Raw genomic sequence first — 19,603 nt, 5'->3', positions numbered from 1 at the left:
AGAGCCACATGTCCTACTATCCTCAAGGGACACGTTCAGGCGCTAACAAAATCACCTCAGGGCTATGAAATGATACGTCTTCTAAAGAATCTGTTATCCACTAATGACAAGAGTGTCACAGAGAGACTTTTGAAGCTTTTACTCAGAGTCATTTCAGACAATTAAGATACCCTTGAGGCTCACCTTGGATTTCTCAGGTTGCGATCCTCACTGTGTTAATTAGGCTGAAGCGTATAATTCATTTTCCCTCCACATTCCCTGCTAGACGTGTGGGTCAGCTGGAAGTTTTACACAGAGTTTCGGAAAGGTTGAAATTCAGATGTCAGGGACAAGAGTTGAATATATATGTTAACTAATGAGGACTCATGGAGCAATCGAAATGAAACACACTTCAAAGTATGCCAGGGAAGCCGAGGTAGGTTTAGTTTAAAAAAAAAAAAAATCAATAGAGGACATTTCACCACAGACATGAAAAGAGATTAATAAACATTTGTGGTCGACTGCACTACTACACAAATGAGTGTATTTAAATTTTAGATTTAAATGTAGATTTAGACACAGCAAGAGAGAAAAGCCTTCGTCTCAGAAACAAAACACGGCTGATTATCATGCTGCTGGTGTTGTGTGACTGATGTTGAAATACTGAGTTCAAATGCTATAACTTACGAAATGTGCTGCTCTGAGAGTCTCAGTGGCGTTGTTAAGCATCTCACTACAAAGATGGCAAAAATCAATAGGAAGAAAACATTTTTCTTTGACCCCTGACATTAAAAAAAAAAGTACAGTTCAGACAAGACCTGAATGCACACACACGGCAGACAGGCATGCTGAAGAAAAAAAGCAACTTGGTCAACAAGGGCTGGTAGGGAGGTAGCATCCAAAGAGTAAAAGTAAGCAGATGAGCTGGAGATCACACGCAAATGGCCCGATGCTGGAGAACAAGGGAACCAGAGATGTTGGGTGGCCTGGTGGCAAGGCAGATAAACAGTGTTGCCCAGGTGCTGCAGATGGGGGATTAAAGAGAGACTACTCCAGGAGGCAGGACCTGTTGTGAAAGTGGAGCTCCATCAGGGCCATGCTAGAGGCTAATGGTTAAGATACAGCAGGGAACAGGCGGGAAGACCAAAGAAGAGATCAGGTCAAGACAAAGGCTGGAAACCAGAACAGTTGGACAACAGAAGAGTGTTCAGCAGGCAGGACAGACAGATGCTCTTTGAAACGGGGGTCAGTTGTGACCAGAGATGTAATCTGATTACTTTTTTCAAGTAACGAGTAAAGTAAGGGATTACTATTGCAAAAACGGTAATTAGATTACCATTACTTTCCCGTAGGAACGCTGCGTTACTGCGTTACTAAAACTGTGATTTTTTTGCGAGAATGTCTCATGACAGTGACGTAAGCGAGTGCGACGTTCGTGACAACAGCTGTGTGCAGATCAACAATGGATAATATATCGAATGCAGGAGAGAGTATGAGCGTGCAGCGTTTAAAGCGTGGAAGTACTGACCTTACTTTGAGTTTGATTCCATAAAAAGTGACAAAAACATTAGCGTCCGTTGTGCGTGGGAAGAAAACTTCTTTTTACAGCAAACCCAAGTTACTTGGAACCAACACTGGTTGTGACAGCTGATGTGACCCGGTGTAATCGTGTCCTTTTGAACTGCATGGCTAGAGGCCGCACTAAATTCTGTTATGTAATAAGTGATTGAGAACTGACTGTTACTTGTCAAGAAGAGGAACAGTTCCCACTGACTTGGTGCTTCTGGGAGCTTGGGTTAATTTTTATAGAATACTAGCAACTAGCGATAATGAAATAGTTTCAGATTGAGCGTAGTGTAAGAAACCTCCATTACAGAACTGATTTTTCTGTTGTGATGGCCTCAAATGTGTTCCTTTGAAACTATAAAAAGTTATTCAGCTATTCCATGATGTTAGCTTTTTAAAACTCGCATATCTCTGATAGTTCTTGCTCTGCTAGCTTTTTGTTAGGTGAAGTTCTTTTCATCCCAGGTGAAGCACTATAGAAATTGAATTTAATGAGTTACATTTTGTTAATTGTTACATTTTTTTCATGTAATTTTCTTACTGACTTTAGAAAGGGGACCTTGCTGCTGAATAACAGCTTTGCTGTAATAGCTGCTGTGCTTCTGTCTCTGGGTGAAATGTCAAGATCTTTTGAGATGCTCATCCTTGGACGACTCATTATGGGGGTGGATTCTGGTAAGAAATATGCTTTTATAATTTCCCACTCATCAGACAGTGTATAACATTCAATATAGAGCATAATGCTGTAGTGTAAGAGAGTACAAAGAAAATATTCATTCAGTTAATCATGTAAATTATGATGATATTTTTAAGTTTAATCCGGTTGACCTTCTCGAATCTCGAATAAACAGGGGTCCTGTTTATTCGAGATGTTTATTCGAGACGTTAATATACCTTATAGACTTGATAGTACCATATTATCCTAATAGAGCACTTTGCTCTCAGACTGGAGGCTTACTTCTGGTTCCTGGGCTGCAGGTCACCCACGCTGTAGTCCTTTCAGTCCCTGGGGTCACATCAGCTAAGATGTGCTTCTTGGTGTCAATCGTGCGAATCACTTGCATCAGGTGTGAATTGGTGTGAGATGTTCCCCCATCCTGAATCATATGAGTCAACTTGACTCAATGTGTGAGTGTGGGTAGAGTCGTCTGGAAAGGTATCTCAAGACTATGTTGCAGATAAATGGTGTCATAGGCCACGACCTCCACTCAGTGATGGTCATTCAAAGAGCACATGTGATAGCACTATTAGAGGTCAAATACCCGGGACTTCCCATCTGGTGATGAACTGAAGAAGCCATTGTGCGTTTTAAATTAAATGATCACTGATTTCACATGTGCTAAAAAAGTGCTATCTCATAAAATGCAACTCAGTTTTGGTTTTAACAGTAGCTTGGTTATACCACAACGGAGAAATAGTAGCTACCTTTAAAAAAATACACACATTTACAGAAGCATATGATAACTTGTTTACAATTTGTAGTGTGTGGAAATTAATTTAAGTATTAACTTGTTCTTCAGTGTAGACCGTTTCTGATGCACAGACCATCAATACTAGTACCCATGACTGTGCCCCACAGTTCAGTTCACAAAACTGTGAAATGTGACTTGATGTTCAATGTGTGTCAGTGCAGTGGAGCTGTTGGTGTGTCTGCACTTACATTTATGTGGTAAAACAAAACAGACTTCGATACTGATAAAAACACCCCCAATGCTTTTAAAGACAGCTGATGCTTACAGATCCTAGATAAGATACGTGAATGCATATTCCTCTACTATGTCAATACATACTGATGAGAGGAGTGTCTACATAGACATGAATATATTGTTTTTAATAGGTTTTAATATATTGTTTGCTTGTTTCTTTCTGACAGGTATTGCTCTCAGTGCTCTCCCCATGTACCTGGGAGAAATTTCCCCAAAACACTTCAGAGGTATGATTGGCCAGTTCAACTCCATTCTAATCTGCTTAGGAGTTTTCACTGGGCAAGTGCTGGGGATGCCTGAGCTGCTGGGTCAGGTTAGTGGTTTAGGAGGCTATGAACGATTACATTTTGAAAGTGTGCTGTATATGTCATGTTGTTTTCTGTAAGAATGGTTTTGAGGCTGGAGAAATTTTAAATCAAGACAAGAAATTGGAGTTCAGTAAATGAAAAGTGGGCTAAACATAACCACCACATCACTCCAAGTTTTCAGTATATTTTCTGTGGAGAAGGTCTGTTGACTGTGGATGTCTGTAATAAAGTTTGCTCTCAAGTCACTGTCATAAACAAAAAGCATTTAAAAGCGTTTCAGCAAGCCCAAAGCCAGTGTGAGTGAGTGAGTAAGGAATCTGAATCAATAAATTATGCTAAACGTCATATAAATTGGCACTTTAAGTAAAATGTGAACCTGTCATGACTTTGGTGATGCATTAGATAAAGTACTATTCACCTATTGTGAGAGTTGTCACTGGTTGAACTGGTTCCAGTCTTGGTTTACATTTTGTGTTTTGTTCTTAGCTGAATTTTTAGATTTTGACTTATTTATTATACATTATTCTAATGTGAGACTTAGTTCTCACATTATTGATAAGATAAGATTTGATTGCTTATTTTTAATGTGGTAACCAGTTACATGTTCTGTTTTGTCTTCTTTTCAGTGTGTTGTTATATTTAATAGTAGTATTAGTAGTTTCCTCAGCTTGTGTCTTATTGTACCTTATTTATGCATTTATGCCTCTGTCCCTCTGTGTTGCCTAGTCTCTGACATCTTAAGTTTTTGTGTTGTTGTTTGCTAGTTTCCTTTGGTTGTTTCCTGTTTTGCTTTGAAGCGTAGTTTTCTTTCATGTCTGCTGTCAGGTTTGCTTCCTTCCTGTCCTCCTCTGATTCCCTGATTGTTTTCACCTGTTGTTAATTGCTTTCACTTGTGTCTCCCCGCTCATCTGCTCATTGTCCCAAGTGACTTCTGAGTATTTATAATCTTATAAACTTTTTTGTCCTTTTTGTCAATGTGTATGTGTGTGTGAGCAGCCCAATTTATTCTCTTTGGATTTTCATGTACCTCATGTTGTGGTTTTTGTCATTTTTTGTATCTTTTGCATCAGCTGTACTATAGGCTCGCTGTCAGCTCATTCTTTTGTTTCTTGGATCCTGTTTGTTTCCTCTCGCCTGCCTGACAGGTTCCACTATATGTCTGACTTACAACATAAACCTATCAATATTAACTAGAAAAAACACTTTGAAAAAATACAGTAGTTAATGAGTAGTAAAAAAATTTATTTTATCACAGATAGCTCACAAATTGTTCATATTTTGTTCATATTCGACATGTTTAGTTCACACACTGAGAGGAACCAGCACATCAGTTTAAACTTTGGTAAAGACAGTGAAAGAGTCTAATCTTTTCCATCCGGACTGGACAATGCCAAGATCAAATGCACCCAGACAACCTGGCTGCTGGGGAGTTTCTAGTAGGGCTGTGCGATATGACCAAAATCTCATATCCCGATATAAGAATTCTATCATCCCGATAACGATATAAATCACAAAAATGTAACATTTTCTGTGAATTCTGTGAATCTCGGGCAGCTCGACTTGCGTGAAGTGTTTCCAGCTGTGCGTCATGTAGCTGGAGTCGAGTGTTTTAACCGATGCATGAAACGATACATTTTTAGACATAAGTTGTAACAGCCGCCGTTTTCTTTGTGAGTATTTATTACACGGCGTGCTGCGGGGAAAAGCCTGTTCTAACGTTTGAGTCTAAGGTTTATTTTTTAGCACCTGGCGGCTCTTTTTTAACTTCTCATCCGTAAATAATCTGCTCTTTCACGAGATTCAGTTTATTTTGAAAAGATCAGGATCTTGAGCTTTATTGTGAAAGGTTTATGTGGAACATAAACAAGCGGACACGCGATGGTGTTACCGTCGTTGTCGTTAGCATAAAAACAGGCGCTTGTCCGTCCATAGTGTGGTTATATTAAATATAAGAGAAAGAGAGAACTTTAATAAATTAATATAGCCACTACAGTGACCATCAAAACGGTGAAAAAATATTGCCGTAAACAGTTTATTTTGCGACACCACAAAACAATAGTGTAAAATGAAACGATAGACGTTTTTATATCGTCATCATATATATATCGTTATATCGAACAGCCCTAGTTTCTAGTATTTCAATGTTGAAAGCAAAAACAAAATTCTCTATAACTGCATGTAGCAAGGAGACTATCCCAACTAACAAAGGATGAGAGACACATTACACCCTGGACACCCTGGACTAAATACATTTCATTGCGATGTTGACCCTGTGCTAACTTGCATATGACAAATAAAACTGAAAACTGGACAGGTTGCCAGTGTGTTGCAGGGCTAACACAGAGAGCGACAACCATTCAGACTCACATTCACACCTATGAGCAATTTAGAACCTGGAATGAACCCACGCAGAGAGAGGGCAAATATGCAAACTTCACACAGACAGATGGTGGATTTGAACCCAGGATCTTTATGCTGTGAAGCAACAGTGCTAAACGTGGCACCACTATGCTTCCCATAAGGTGCAAATTAGTCCATTCAAATTTATTTGGAGAAAACCTAATTGTATAGGACAGAAAAACTGAAACATCTTAAGACCGTAGACACAGATTCCTTAAACTTTGTGTGCATATAATTTTGAGAGGTTCTGTTGTGATAAAATGTGATAAATTGTGGAGCTGATGCCTGCTTAGGAATCTAATGTCTGCTTTTAGCTATATATGTGGTCTTTAATCTCCTAGGACCTGGTGTCCACATATGTGGACATCACATTTTGGGTTGTCTAGACCGAAATTTCTTTGTGCCTCTCACGTCTGTGTGTGACCTTGGCGACTATGTGGCATTAAGGTGAGAATTAACCACCAGCGTTTAAATGTCAATGTAACACTGGTGGTGCAATACTAGTAGTGAGCATGTAAGACCTGTTAGTGCTACTTCTTGCCTTCTTTGCATGTAGTACGGGCAGAGTAGTTACCTTTAACCACAGTACGAGGACAGAAGGGAAATATGGGCCAGATCAGACAGGTTCTAGATTCGTAGGAGCCAAGGGTGTATGACAACAGAGGACTCGTATGCAATAGGTGTAGAAAACACAATTGCATTTATTAGCAATTATTAAAGTTCAGCAGGTTGTGCACATTTAACAAAAGTAGAGCGCTTCTCAGGTCCTCAAAACCAATCCAATCCAAATAAGCAAAGGGAAAAAACCTGACCTGAGGACCAGGCCAGAACACAGTAGTTCAACATTTAAGCTATCATGTCTGTAACTTATTATTACTTCTAGTTGCTTGTAGTGTTTCTAAATTTCTTTCAAAATATTCTATGTTGTACAACAAATTATTCTAATTTCAAAGTGAAAAGGTGCATAGGAAACACACATTTAAAATAATACAAAATAGCTCAGCAGTACATTAAAAATACACATTGGCTTGAGGCTTATCAAGTTTCAGCTAAATAAAGTGCAGGTGAAGGCACTTAATTTCTCGTTGCTAATACTTATAGGTCGTGTCCAAATTCATGGGCTGCATCCTCCTAAGGACCCGGCCTTCGCGGTCTACGTGGGCCGGGTCCTCAGAAGGTCGGGTAGGCTGGAAGTAAACGGCTGGGGAAATTAGACGGTCTAGCCTTCTGATTAGCGTCACCGCTGTCTCGGTGGAGTTTAATAAACTCGGCCGTCTGCTCCTTGCTATCTAAAATATAACAGGACACTGGCGTAAATTCTTGACTGTCTCATACTTCTGTTTAATCAGTTTTCTGTTTGACGTTTATTCAGCTGTGTAAAAACCAAGGAGGAACCCAACCGGGGGATTAATAAAGTTTTATTTTATCTAATCTAATCTAATAACTTTAATCTCAGCCAAACTGATTGACTCACGAACAAATAAAACACTGAAAAAAGCCCAACAATAACATTTTTAGGTTGTCTAAGTGACTTATATATTACGTTTAACCTGAGTAGCGAAAGTCCGCGGTGATCTGAAAATGATGTACCGGGAGTTGTGCCGTTCTCAGCGGCTTCAGTGACCCTCGAGCTCCCAACTAGCTATCGAGCTGGTGGGTAACAGACGTCTCCGAAAACGTCGAAGCACTTTTGCAAATATGCGATATCTTGATAAACCGAGCAGATATTTGATGTTTACACAGCTACTTTCTCGCCTGAAAATATGTTAAAAGTTTATTTTGTGGCCCAGAAAGATTAGTATGAGTAATTTTAAAACTTAGTAGCGGCCGCCATTGTTGGAAACTGGAGTTTGGCTGGGCCGCGCTATGAATTCTGGGATATGGTGGGCCACGAAGGACACACCCGACCCATCATTCAAATTCGGGGAAAAGGAGGACGCATTTGTCGGCTACATTCGGAGGAGACTACGCGGCATGAAAAGGGGAAAAAAAACAGAACAATGCTTGGACACTGCTGGCATGGGGCACCTACACAAAGGCAAAGCAGGAGATGAAGCATAGCTGAATATGTTTCCAAACCAACTTCATTCTAAGCCAAAGACTAGAAAATATGGTGACGCATATCTTCCCTTTGGTTTCACCTGCACAAGTGCCAAGGTGGGTTTCCCCTACAGAATTGCTTTTCCCTTCGTCGGGAGCACCGCTGGGCTGTTCAAATCATGGACAAACAGTATCCCACATTCTCGATTTTTAGTTCACAAACACTTGTTGTAATAACTAACTACTCACGACATTTTGGAGATGTTAGCTCTTTATACAGTAAAGTTACAGTGGGATACAAATAACATCAGGCTGATCCTGCCACGATTTGTTCCCTCTGTCTAAATCACAGACAAACAGTATCCCACAGCTGTTTATGTTTTTAAACCCATTTTGCACAGAGAGGCATTCTTTTGAAAAATTTATTGATAGCAATGTTGAATATTATTACACAGGAAAAAACAACTACATGTAAAATAATTACACCGTGACGCCTCTGCCTTTCTAAATAGAGGAACAGTAACTGCGTGTTTATATGTAAGCGTGTAAAACCTGAAGAAAGAATAATAAAAAAAAAATACTGTTAATCTGACTGTCATTCTGCAATTCATCTTATGTAAACAATAACGTGGCGCACGTGAAAAAAGGCACATACCTTTAACGTTGCGTGATGAACTCTGTATTCCTCGTCCACACTTAAACGCAAAAAAATAGTTTTAAAAAATCTTAGTTTTCGGTGATTCGAAACGCCATTTACGTGTGGACGAAACAGCTGCGTTTTCAAAAATACCCGTGTAGGTGCGGACGTAGCGTAAAAGAGTTAGTAGTTTATTTTCTTACTACCTGCAGATTACTTGTATTTGCTTAATTGTTTACTAAATGTTTGAGGTGTGAAATAAACCGCAATTGAGCAAAATATGGGCGTGTGTGGTTGGAGGATGTGTTAGTGCGTGCGTGTGTACACGCGAAAAAAGTTTGGGAACCACTGACATATACATATGTACATATTAATTAAACTTATGTTTACATGCTTTTTATCAGTATTTATTATAATTAACTTTGTTTTTATCAATATTTATTCCCATTGTGAGAGTATGAATATTTATACTTTTAATCCCGTTTTTAACACCGGGTTCGTTCTATTAGTCAGTCGTACTGATGAAGCCTCAGTGGCAGACTTATTCGCTCTACAGCTTTAGCATACCAGAAAATTTTATTTCGACTTGATATTCAAGCATGAAGTCATACTGAAGGAAAAAGTTCCAACTCTGCTCACACTATTACTCCTCCCTTCCTAAGGCTGGCTGAAAGCGCTTTGCCCTTGAGCAATGGCTTCCTCTGCCACCTGAGCAAGAAACTCACGTTTTTACCCTTCACGCTATCTGATTGGTTCTATCTGTCCCTTATTTCAATAGGCTATCAGTAGGAGTTCTCAGACACGCCTTGTTTACCCTTGAGGAAATATTATCCATTTTATCCTTTCTCACCTCACTGCTCACTGTACACAACTTTAGCCATGTTGACTTGGTCTGCTGCTGAAATGTTTTTATAACAGATTATTTATGTGCTAGATTTTCAGTTTATCTGTTAGGGCTGGAAACAGACATTAGCCTAAGGCACAGATGCTTTGAAAGCCAAAATCAGTTGTGTAATATGAACAGAAAGCCAATAATCTAAGTGCTCTACTCCTGGCAAAATTTATTGACATTAGATCACTGCTTGCTTTGGCATCATATTAAAACAGAAATAATAATGGAATATGTTTTCCCAGAATTACTTTTCCAAATTTAAAGTATGACATTACACTTTTTGGCACCGGCCTGCTCAAACTGTTTTGGATTATGATTTTAAAATATATAAATTAAAAAAAAGATATATATTTATTCCAGAATGATCATGTGAGAATGTGCGGTTTTCTGTTTCTTTGTGTTGCCCATGTGACGGACTGGCAACCTGTCTAGGATGCACCCCAGAGATGTTGGGGATTTTTCTGCCTAAAAAAAGAGGTTAAATAGAAACTAAACCTAAAATAAAAATATACTTTTTTTGTTTGAAAAAAAGGGATGTGCTGTTACAAATCAAGTTTGGTGAATGATCAGCTTTTGCTTTACGATGTTTGTGTGACATATAAAAAACACAGACGCTGGAGTGGAAGTGGAAGATAATGAGTGGATGGATACAAATAAAAACCCCCATCCACTTTATGTCTTTAATCTAAATCTAAAGTGCCCACTCCCATCTTTTTTAAGTCTTCTGTAATGTTGTGCTGCTGGTTGTCACGCTCGTCCGAAACAGTTCCACCCGATAGCCATTAGCATTAAGCTTCTGTAGGCGGTGCATTGTTTGACGAAACATTAACATGACATTCCAAATTTCACATTTCACAAATTGATCCCTGTTCACAAAGTCACACCTAGTCCTCCAGTAGCCTTTAAGTGTGTAATAAAGTCATAAAAGAAACAAAGAAAAAGCAATTGAGTATAAAAAGCTGAGCACCAAATGTAATTCATTGCCAGCACATTAACCACAGCAACACATGTTAATGCATATGAAGTGACACTGATTTGTCAGTGTAATTGTTTGTGTTTGATAACGTACTTCAAAGGCTTCAAAGACCAGACTGTATCTGCGTCCTGCTTTGTTTGAAGCTTATCCTTTTGTTCAGAATCCTATATGCATAATGCACATCTCCAGCAGTGCATGAGCTGTCTTTCCAACAACGATAATATAAGAGCGACAAACATATTTTCAAGCCAGTGGATTTTGGCTCACGCTTCGTTTTATGTAATTTCTGTGGACCAATGCCCATCCTGAATAAAGGCACGAGTGTTGTAGTGATGAATTTGGTTTTTTGTTACTTTCTTCTGCCTTATGCATGGCTGTCCTCTGCAAATATGTGATGTAAAGAAAAGAAAAAAAAGATAAACATAATTAAAATAATGTATTCAACTTTCATTCTCCTATAAACCCCTTTGCATTTTTACCCTTGTTTCAAAAAGATAAACCAAAATAAAATCAATGATATCTTTACGCAAACCTACTCACTCTTTATTTGATGAAGTCCTCTCCTATTTTCTTCCATTGCTACTTTGCACTTTACCATTAAATATTGGTGTTATTTTATAGCTTTAGGCAAACAAAAGGATTTCTTTTTTATTTGTAAAGCATTGATTTGTCGCATGTCAATATGACCTGCTGACCACATCTCTAAATTGAGTTTTGTGTTGACATACAGCCCCGCTTATCACGTTTCTTTCCTTTTCATTTCACAAGTAAATCACAGACATATGTGACAAATCTAATGATAATGCCACGGTAAAGTCTATTCTGGCCTTTGGTTATGAAGCTCAAACAGGCCTGTTCATGGTGGCTGTCTTAAGATGTCGCTTGTTGTGTGGTTCCTTGTTTTGATGAACCTCGAAGAATGATGCTTACTGTGACCCTCATGCTAAGCCACTGTCCTTTTTTGAGACACATGTTTATGTTTTGCGTTATAGCAGGAACAGGATCTTAACCAGTCATCCACTGAGCATGTGCAAGATAGTGAAGCTATCAGCCTGCCTTGACTACAGCTAGAATCATATGAAAGGGACATGATATAATATCACTTGGTCCTTGACAGGTTCTAAAATAATTGAAATAAATCTTCAGATGAGCAACAACATGTGTCACACTTTCTTTCTTTCTCTTATTTAGCATAACTGGACCAAAATTCAGAACAAGTGTGTGTGAAAAACGACAGCCCGTTATTCAGTAGCATGCACAGCTACCTTTAGCAGTAGTACATTGAAGTAAACATTTTCTGTATGACTATCCGTCTCATGTTGTTGTGGGGGAACTTTGGCCCACTCTTCTTTACATTGTTGCTTCTATGCATTGAGGTTTGCAGGCATGCATTTATTTTAAGGTCCCACCAAAGAATTTCACTTAGGTTGAGGTCTGGACTTTGTCTGGGCCATTGCAGCACCTTGACTCTTTTCCAGGCATTGTGTTGTAGATTTGCTGCTGTGCTTGGGACAGACTCACATTTGACTCCAGAAAGCAAACCCAAATCATCACTCCTCTAATGCTATGCTTGAGAGGTAATGAGGTGTTTGTGGTGCATCGTGGCCAAACATCTCCACTTTGGTCATATTAGTCCAAAGGGCGTTGTTCCAAAGTCTTGAGGTGTTTTTTGATGTAACTTTACAAAGCTTAGCTGTGGTGCTATGTTCTTTTTAAAGTGAACAGACTTTCCCCTGTAAACCCTTCCAAACAAGTCATGCTTGGTCAGTCTTTTTCTTTATTGTACTGTGATGAACTTTAACATTTTAACTGAAGCCTGTGATGTAGTGCAAGATGTAGCTCTTTGATTTTTTGCAATTTCTCTGAGCATTGCACAGTCTGACCTTGGGCTCAATTTACCGAGATGTCTGCTCTTAGAAACAGCTCAACTTGGTGAATCTTTGTCACTGTAGAATGAATGATGGACTTCAGATTGTTTAGAAATGACATTATAAATCTACTCATATTGATGAGCAGCATTGTTTCTCCAAGATCCCTGATGATGTCTGTATTAATGCACACCTGAGTGCTTCAGACCAGTAAATTACCAAAACATCTGCTTTTATAGAGACGTTCACACTTGCTAATAATCAATTATTCAATTCAATTTGATTTTTAACTCCTGGATACTGTCTGTTGTAAGCTGTGTATACTTAATTTTCCACATGACATTCTTTATTACATAGATACTTAGACTGTAGATTGGTTGTTATATATGGGGAATACATTCATTTATTAACAGGATAAAAAAACAATTAAAACAAATATGTTCTGTAAGTATTTGTTGTTAATGCAACATGAGTCTAGATTTGTTGGAAAGCCCAAGGTCTCTCAAGCTGATTGCTTTTATACGTGTGTACCATGTTAATATTTTTGAACCCACATTGTCACAGGGCATGAGTCATCTGTCTGTCTGTCAAATAATAGAAAATAATATAATATGCGGTAAGAGTTTAAGGCCTGTGTGAATCCAGAACTTTCACATTTTCCCTAGTAGAAGGAGTCTTCTTTAATATTTTAAGAACAGCACACACCAGAGAGGGCCAGTGGTCAATTTGTTCCTCTGACAGACCATCGGGAAAACAGGCTTACGGAGAAGGTGACTTTCATCACAAACAGCTTTTCATCTAATCCTGGCAGATGTCCATCTATAAAGTATTCCAATGGCTGAGATCCTGGTGCCATGACATTTTTACCAAGTAGGCTCTCATTTTGTGAGAATTAGATATGGAAGAGGTATTGTGATCTTCCTTTTATCATGCAGATACAAAACGGCTCCAGATAAATGTTTGTGCTCCATGTACGGGGAAACTATTTGGACTAGAAACACTTTAGAAAGTAGAAATTTAAAAACATGTCACACCAGGAAACCGAGGTTTGAGTTTTTTTAATTACAATTTTTCCTCAGTGTTTCTTTTTTTTACTTCAAACAACTTTATAAGTTTTAGAAAAATATAGTTTGGATCAAAGTGCAACCATTTACACAAACATAAACAGACGTTAGAAAGTTCTTTCCTGCGTCACCAGAATGATGACTTCTGATCCATCTAAAGGCTTTGGAAAACACAACACTTCTATAAAGATCCCAAAGTGACAACTTTTCGTTTTGCAACGCACACTGTATCCTTAATGTGTTATGTGAAATGTGAACGACAGAGTGCCACACTGACAGTGAATGACTGTCTTAATCTCACTGCCTGTTGTGGAAAATAAAGATTTGCAATTAAATGATTAGAAAAAAGTTCACCTCCTGGCTGGGGAATGCACTGGTCAGCAAAAGTAATTAAGGCTAACCACACAGAGATACTGTTAGTGTTTATAACTGTCTATATCAAAGATGTGATACACCTGACTTTCCTTTATCTGTGTCTCAGAAAATGTTCATATCAAAAACCCGTCTGGTAGTTGAAGTAGTCCTCTGTGCATTTCATGAAGCCACACTGTTGTTGTAAACCTTCTCCATTTCATTCCTGTCAGCTCCCAACAACAAAGACTCATGCTTTGCATTTGTTCAATCCCAGAATGTACAACCGTCAACATTTCACATGTAATAATTAAAAGGGAACTACACGGCCTTTGTAATAAGGCAGTAAAATATTTGTCTCATTTGTTTATGACAGTTATTAGACACTGAAAGGCGTGCATTTATTTATTTATAAATTTCATACTGTTGACTGCACAGATAAACCTTCGTGTGCATTTGGGTGTGTGAGAGTGAAACAGAACATTTAATGCGTGCTTCACAAGTTACACACTAATGGAACAGGGCCTCAGTGTGAACCCACAAATGATCATTCTTCAGCTGTGTCACAATTGCCAAGTCAACTATGGTTTCCTGTGCGTATACCTAATAAGCATTGTGCCACTTGATTGTTAGGCATTTCTCTGCAGATGATTGATTGGGACATGTCGCTTGCTGCCAGTCTTGTAAATTCTGATCAAGAACTGGCTCATAATTTCGACAAAACAGAAAAGAGATCATGTTAGCGACAGATAGGCGAAGAAGAGCGGGGGATTATGGATGTTTTAAGAAATAACAAGACAGACTAAACAAGTAGGCAGATGGGGTCATCACAGGATTAAATTAAGTTTGTTTTTCTTCTTTTCTTTCTTGAATCACACTTGACAAGCTTGTTAGAATAGAAATAATCACTTTGTGTGTGCAGTCAGCCTAAGCAGCTTTTATTACATCTTACCAGAAGATTACGCAGAGGTAACATGAGAGGTTTATAGTATAGATCACAGAAATCAATGCCTGCAGCACAGATTCTTTGTCTCTGAGAGCAGGCTATAGAGCTTTAATCTAGTCAGCCGCTGTCACCCCCTGCTGGGATAAGATGATCCACTGTTCAGCATCAGAGAGACAGAGACAAAAAACTATACATCTTATATATCTTTTTCTATGTTCCAAGAAATATCTGTGAAGGGCTTCGCTGAGAAACACAACTACGGTTTCCCCAAGATAACAAAGTGATTCACTCTCCCAGCCTGGATTCATTTTAGATTTAAAGCTGCACAACCAAACATTTTTTGTATATCCAGCATATTTCATCACTGCATATACCATATAAGAGATGTTGCTAAGAGACAAACTCATAAATAATCAGTGTTTTCACCCACAAATTTCATTTTATTTCCAGCACTCTCAAAACTTAAAAGAAGAAAAGTCAGTTATGAATAACAAAAACACAAGCCGATCTCGTCTGACATACCAATAATGTGTCAGTGTTTACAGCTTGTTCAGTTGGTGAAGATGACCAAGAAAAAACATAAAACAAACCTTTTACAAACTCTTACGTGAACTTATTCCCTGGAAACTGGAAAGTATTTTGGGGGATTTAGTTCACATAAATTCAGAGCATTTTCTGTCCAAATGGCACCTCCTTCTCTGTGCATACGCATACATAGGCTGTATCCCAATTCAGGGTCTGCAGCCTTAAAGGCCGCATTTTAAGGCCGATTACGTCACCGCGACGCGACGAAGGCTGTCCCAATTCAAAGGCTGCTCGAAATCCGGCCCTCAAATGCGTCCTTCATTTCCCTGAATTTTAAGGATGTGGCGGTGTAGACCTCGTGGCCCAACATATCCCAGAATGCATAGCGCGGCGGTGGGTGTGGATAATTTTGCCGAAAAAAACGGCGGATGAGGGGCGCCCGAAGAGTAAACTTTAAGTAAGTAATGAATATCATGTCACTTATTTATGTGCAAATGTTTAATAACGAAGAACATTAAAACATTACTGTTGGCCAAAGTTATGTGACATTAGTGACATTTGTACTAACTTGGTTTTACAGCCTTTACTTTAAAATATACGCCGTTCAATAGCTGACCTTAATCTTACAGAGAATGATCAAAGCTCATGTAGAAACAAACAAACAAATGAACAAAAGATTTTCTCCTTCATTTCTGTCAAACAAAGCTGTATGAAACGTTTCCAGCTGTTAGTATCATGGTTGCTAGGCAACCTGGGCAGCGCAACGGAGGCTAGACCGTCCCATTTCACAAGCCTCGCACTTCCGGCCTTAGCGGTCTTTAAGTACGCAGCCCTTGAGGATCGTTGAGGCTGCGTATTTTAAGGCTGCAGACCCTGAATTGGGATACAGCCATACCGTCCTCCCATTTGCTAAAGTGACATCAGGAAGCACAGCCCTGCACAGAGATGAGACTGTGCATCCTCTCATCTTTGCAATAAGCAATAGCAAAGTGTGATGACGCGCGGGTGACTTCTTTCGTCTTTTTCACATGCTGGTACTTGCATAACTTTTAATCGGTCCATTGTGATGAGGCTACACGGTTACTTCGGATTGTTGTGATGCCTTAAAGGATCACTTGATTTTGTTTTCAAGGGTACTTTTAATGAAAGTATGTTTTAAAGCGCAAGCAGCTGAAAAGACCTTGTTATTTTATCTTCCGTGTTGTGTTATCTGGTTGGATGAAATTTTCAATTTTAATAAAAACCCTGTATTTAACACACATATACACACATATACATTATACATATACATATGTAAAATGTCAATCATATATATTTCACCTCTGTAATGTTCTGGATATTTATAATTGAGCTTAAACTGGAACCACATAATTTCCTTTGGGATTATTAAGGTGTTCTGATTCTGATACGCACTTGCTGGCACAACTCACAGCTAATGAATTAGTAACATTACTGGATGTAAAAAGAGCCTCGTGGAGAAGATAAGCCATTCACTTCTCTTTGAAAAATTGCATGTGCAACTGGGTAAACTATTTGAGATTAACAACGCCCAGCATAAAGTTGCAAAGAATTTGGAGATCTCATCATCTGCAGTACATAAAATAATTAAAAGATTCAGAGGATCTGGAGGAGATCTCTGATCACATGGGACAAGGACAAAAACCTGTTTTGAATGATCTTTGAGGCTGTAGATTATTTAAAAATATACAATTGTTTAGTGGAAATCTCTTTATGGCATAGGCCCACACTTTATAGCTAAACTACTCTGCAAAAATAACCCAAAATCTACATAAATATAGTGCCTAACTTGGACCCAAGTTTATGGGTTTATTTATTCAGAGATAGTCTGTGATGAAAAGGAAAAATCTTGTCTGCGGTCTTAGAAATCAGGTTTTGATGTTGTTTAGTGCACCGCTTAGTTTGAACCACTCAGTCGTTTTTTTGTTTTTTTTTTAAAAGAAGAAGTCTTTCTTATTTCAACAATATAATACTAAAATACACTCTGCATGTATTATAGCAGTATGAATCTGTAGCAAGGTGTTAAGCTGGTCTGCCCAAAGTGCCCACACAAATGACCTACTGAATATATTGAGTATATTATGACACAAAAACTCCTATAAAGGAGGTGCGAAACCTTTTATTTGCCTTCATAACTGCAGCAATTTCCCCCCTGAGTTCACACATGCTTACAGCCTGTTGTTAAGAGGTGATGCAACACCATGGTAACAGGTGCCTGTCAAGTTTCTTCTTTCTTTTTTTTCTCTTTTTTTGTTGCAGTCCATGCCATCAAATTAAATCTGAGCACATATTTAGTTAAATGCCCGCATCCTGTTTTTATCCAGTGTTGTAACTTTTCTTTTTCCTAAATTAGGTTTTAGAAACTTTACCATATTCATTACCATTGCTTGACATTTGAAATGCTCTTCACATTTAATGAGAGCAGCAGACGGCCTTCAGCCCATATAAAGATTCCCCTTCTGCTTTAAGTAAATATATGCAAGAAGGAATGCGTCGCTTTACTAAACCCTCACATTCTTAACTAAACCTACTCAGTATTTGCTAGCACAGTAGCCAATGATGTTATATTCACATAATATAAATAGTAGCCTCATCATTTTGCAGAAAAAAATCCAAATGCATCCACCCATTCAGTGGAACGTGTTGTAACAGCTGTGATATACATCTGTTTTATCGCTGTTTAATATGGTGTAGCCGTTCCATGTCTGAACCTTTGATGCAGTTCTTTTGTTGATGTTTTGACTGCAGGAGTCCACCTGGATTTACCTGTTTTCCTTCATTGCGTTGCCCGCAATGCTACAGCTGTGTGTGCTGCCCTTCCTCCCCGAGAGTCCTCGCTACCTGCTGATGGAGAGGAGGGATGAGGCTGGAGCGGAAAAAGGTATTCCATAAACAACACTTAAGAACATCTGCAAAATGCAGTCCGGCTGACACAAGAGGCTTTGGTGTCTCATTGTGGTTATTATATTTGAAAACTCTGCTGTTGCTCTTTACAACAACTACCACACATTACCACTCTTTTAGAGTTAGAAAAAATGTCTTAAGAAGTAAGACTGTCACTGTCACTCAGGTGACTGAAGTATATCTGCAGGGACCAGACAGAGTTTTTTAGTGAACACTACACAATTTTCACAAGTGAAAGTTTTGCTTTATATAAATACTTCAGCTTTTAATACTGGCCAAGGTTTTAAGAGGACCAAATCAGAGAGTGAATTCTTGAATTCTTCACTTTTAAATGTAAAAATATATTCTTAAATACAGCTTTCAAATACTAAATTAAAGACTCAGAGATGGCTTCACATCTTTATTTATGATTGTAAAGCAGTTTCAAAAAAGAAGTGCATTGGTAATGTGAGTTAAATAAACTGTGACTCTCAGTGGTTTTAATTCTACACATAATTGGTTATTATTATTATTTTTTCACAGCAGACATTTTGACATGCTACATTTGGAATTTATTGCAGCCATTATTAATATAACTGTTTTTTCTTATATAATAAGTGATAAAGCTGGGTGTGTGAAAAGTCTTTTAGTTACCTTTTTTTAACTGACTTACTGCTACTTTTGCAACCTAAATCATATCCAAGTAGTTTATTTAAAATCAGCTCTTATTTTTCCCGTTGCTGGAAGCACTGGTAGCTGATTGCTTTTACTTTTTAATGTAGAAAATCAATGTAAAGACTGACTTTAGTTTGAAACTGGTAAAAAATGTGTTTGCTATGCTGATGACAGAAAGAAACTACCAAACATATACAGGCCTTTATGTAAAATACAATGAGAGCAAAGAACCATAAAATCTAAAATCTGTTTTAATATTCAGTCATATATTTCTATACCATTTCCAAAAAGGTTGGGATGCTGTGTAAAATGGAAATAGAAACAGAATGAAATGCAAATTTCATAAACCAATATTTTATTTTTTCATGTTTTAACAGTGAGAGCTTGTATTTCACAAAAAATATTAGCAGACACGGGAGAAAGGAAAAGAAGTGTAATAAAAACAAGCCTTGTATTAGGCTGAATACCAAAAATAAGGCAAGGTGAAACAAGGGAGGAACTAAACTAACCTAAACTGGGAAAAAAATCCTAGGATCAACTATAAAAACAATGACACGAGACAATATCATGAAACTGAACAGGAACATGCAAAACGTAAACAAGAAATAATCAAAACATGAGCATGAACCTGAACAGTGTTAAGAAAAACTGTAACTTGCTGTGACTTGACGCAAAGTAAACAGATGAACCGACACTGAACAGATGAAGACAGAGGACTTAAATACACAGAAGGGTAATGATGGAAGTGAAAACACCTGGGGAAACACAG

The 19,603-nt window shown here is 38.2% G+C and overlaps 1 protein-coding gene across 2 annotated transcripts in view; it reads left to right on the top strand.

Moving 5' to 3' along the window:
• The window catches only part of slc2a9l2 (solute carrier family 2 member 9, like 2), a 95,401-nt gene that overhangs the window by 18,318 nt on the left and 57,480 nt on the right, over window positions 1-19,603 (top strand). For both annotated transcript variants that reach the window (XM_035905131.2, XM_006784589.3), the window contains exons 5-7: window positions 2,096-2,220; window positions 3,419-3,564; window positions 18,025-18,157. In XM_035905131.2, coding sequence (XP_035761024.1) covers window positions 2,096-2,220; window positions 3,419-3,564; window positions 18,025-18,157 — 404 coding nt within the window. The remainder of the gene's footprint in view (window positions 1-2,095; window positions 2,221-3,418; window positions 3,565-18,024; window positions 18,158-19,603) is intronic.

The sequence above is a fragment of the Neolamprologus brichardi genome, chromosome 5 (assembly GCF_056152115.1).
Source record: "Neolamprologus brichardi isolate AB-2024 chromosome 5, ASM5615211v1, whole genome shotgun sequence".
Lineage (NCBI taxonomy): Eukaryota > Metazoa > Chordata > Actinopteri > Cichliformes > Cichlidae > Neolamprologus > Neolamprologus brichardi.
This window is presented reverse-complemented; position numbering and strand designations above follow the sequence as displayed.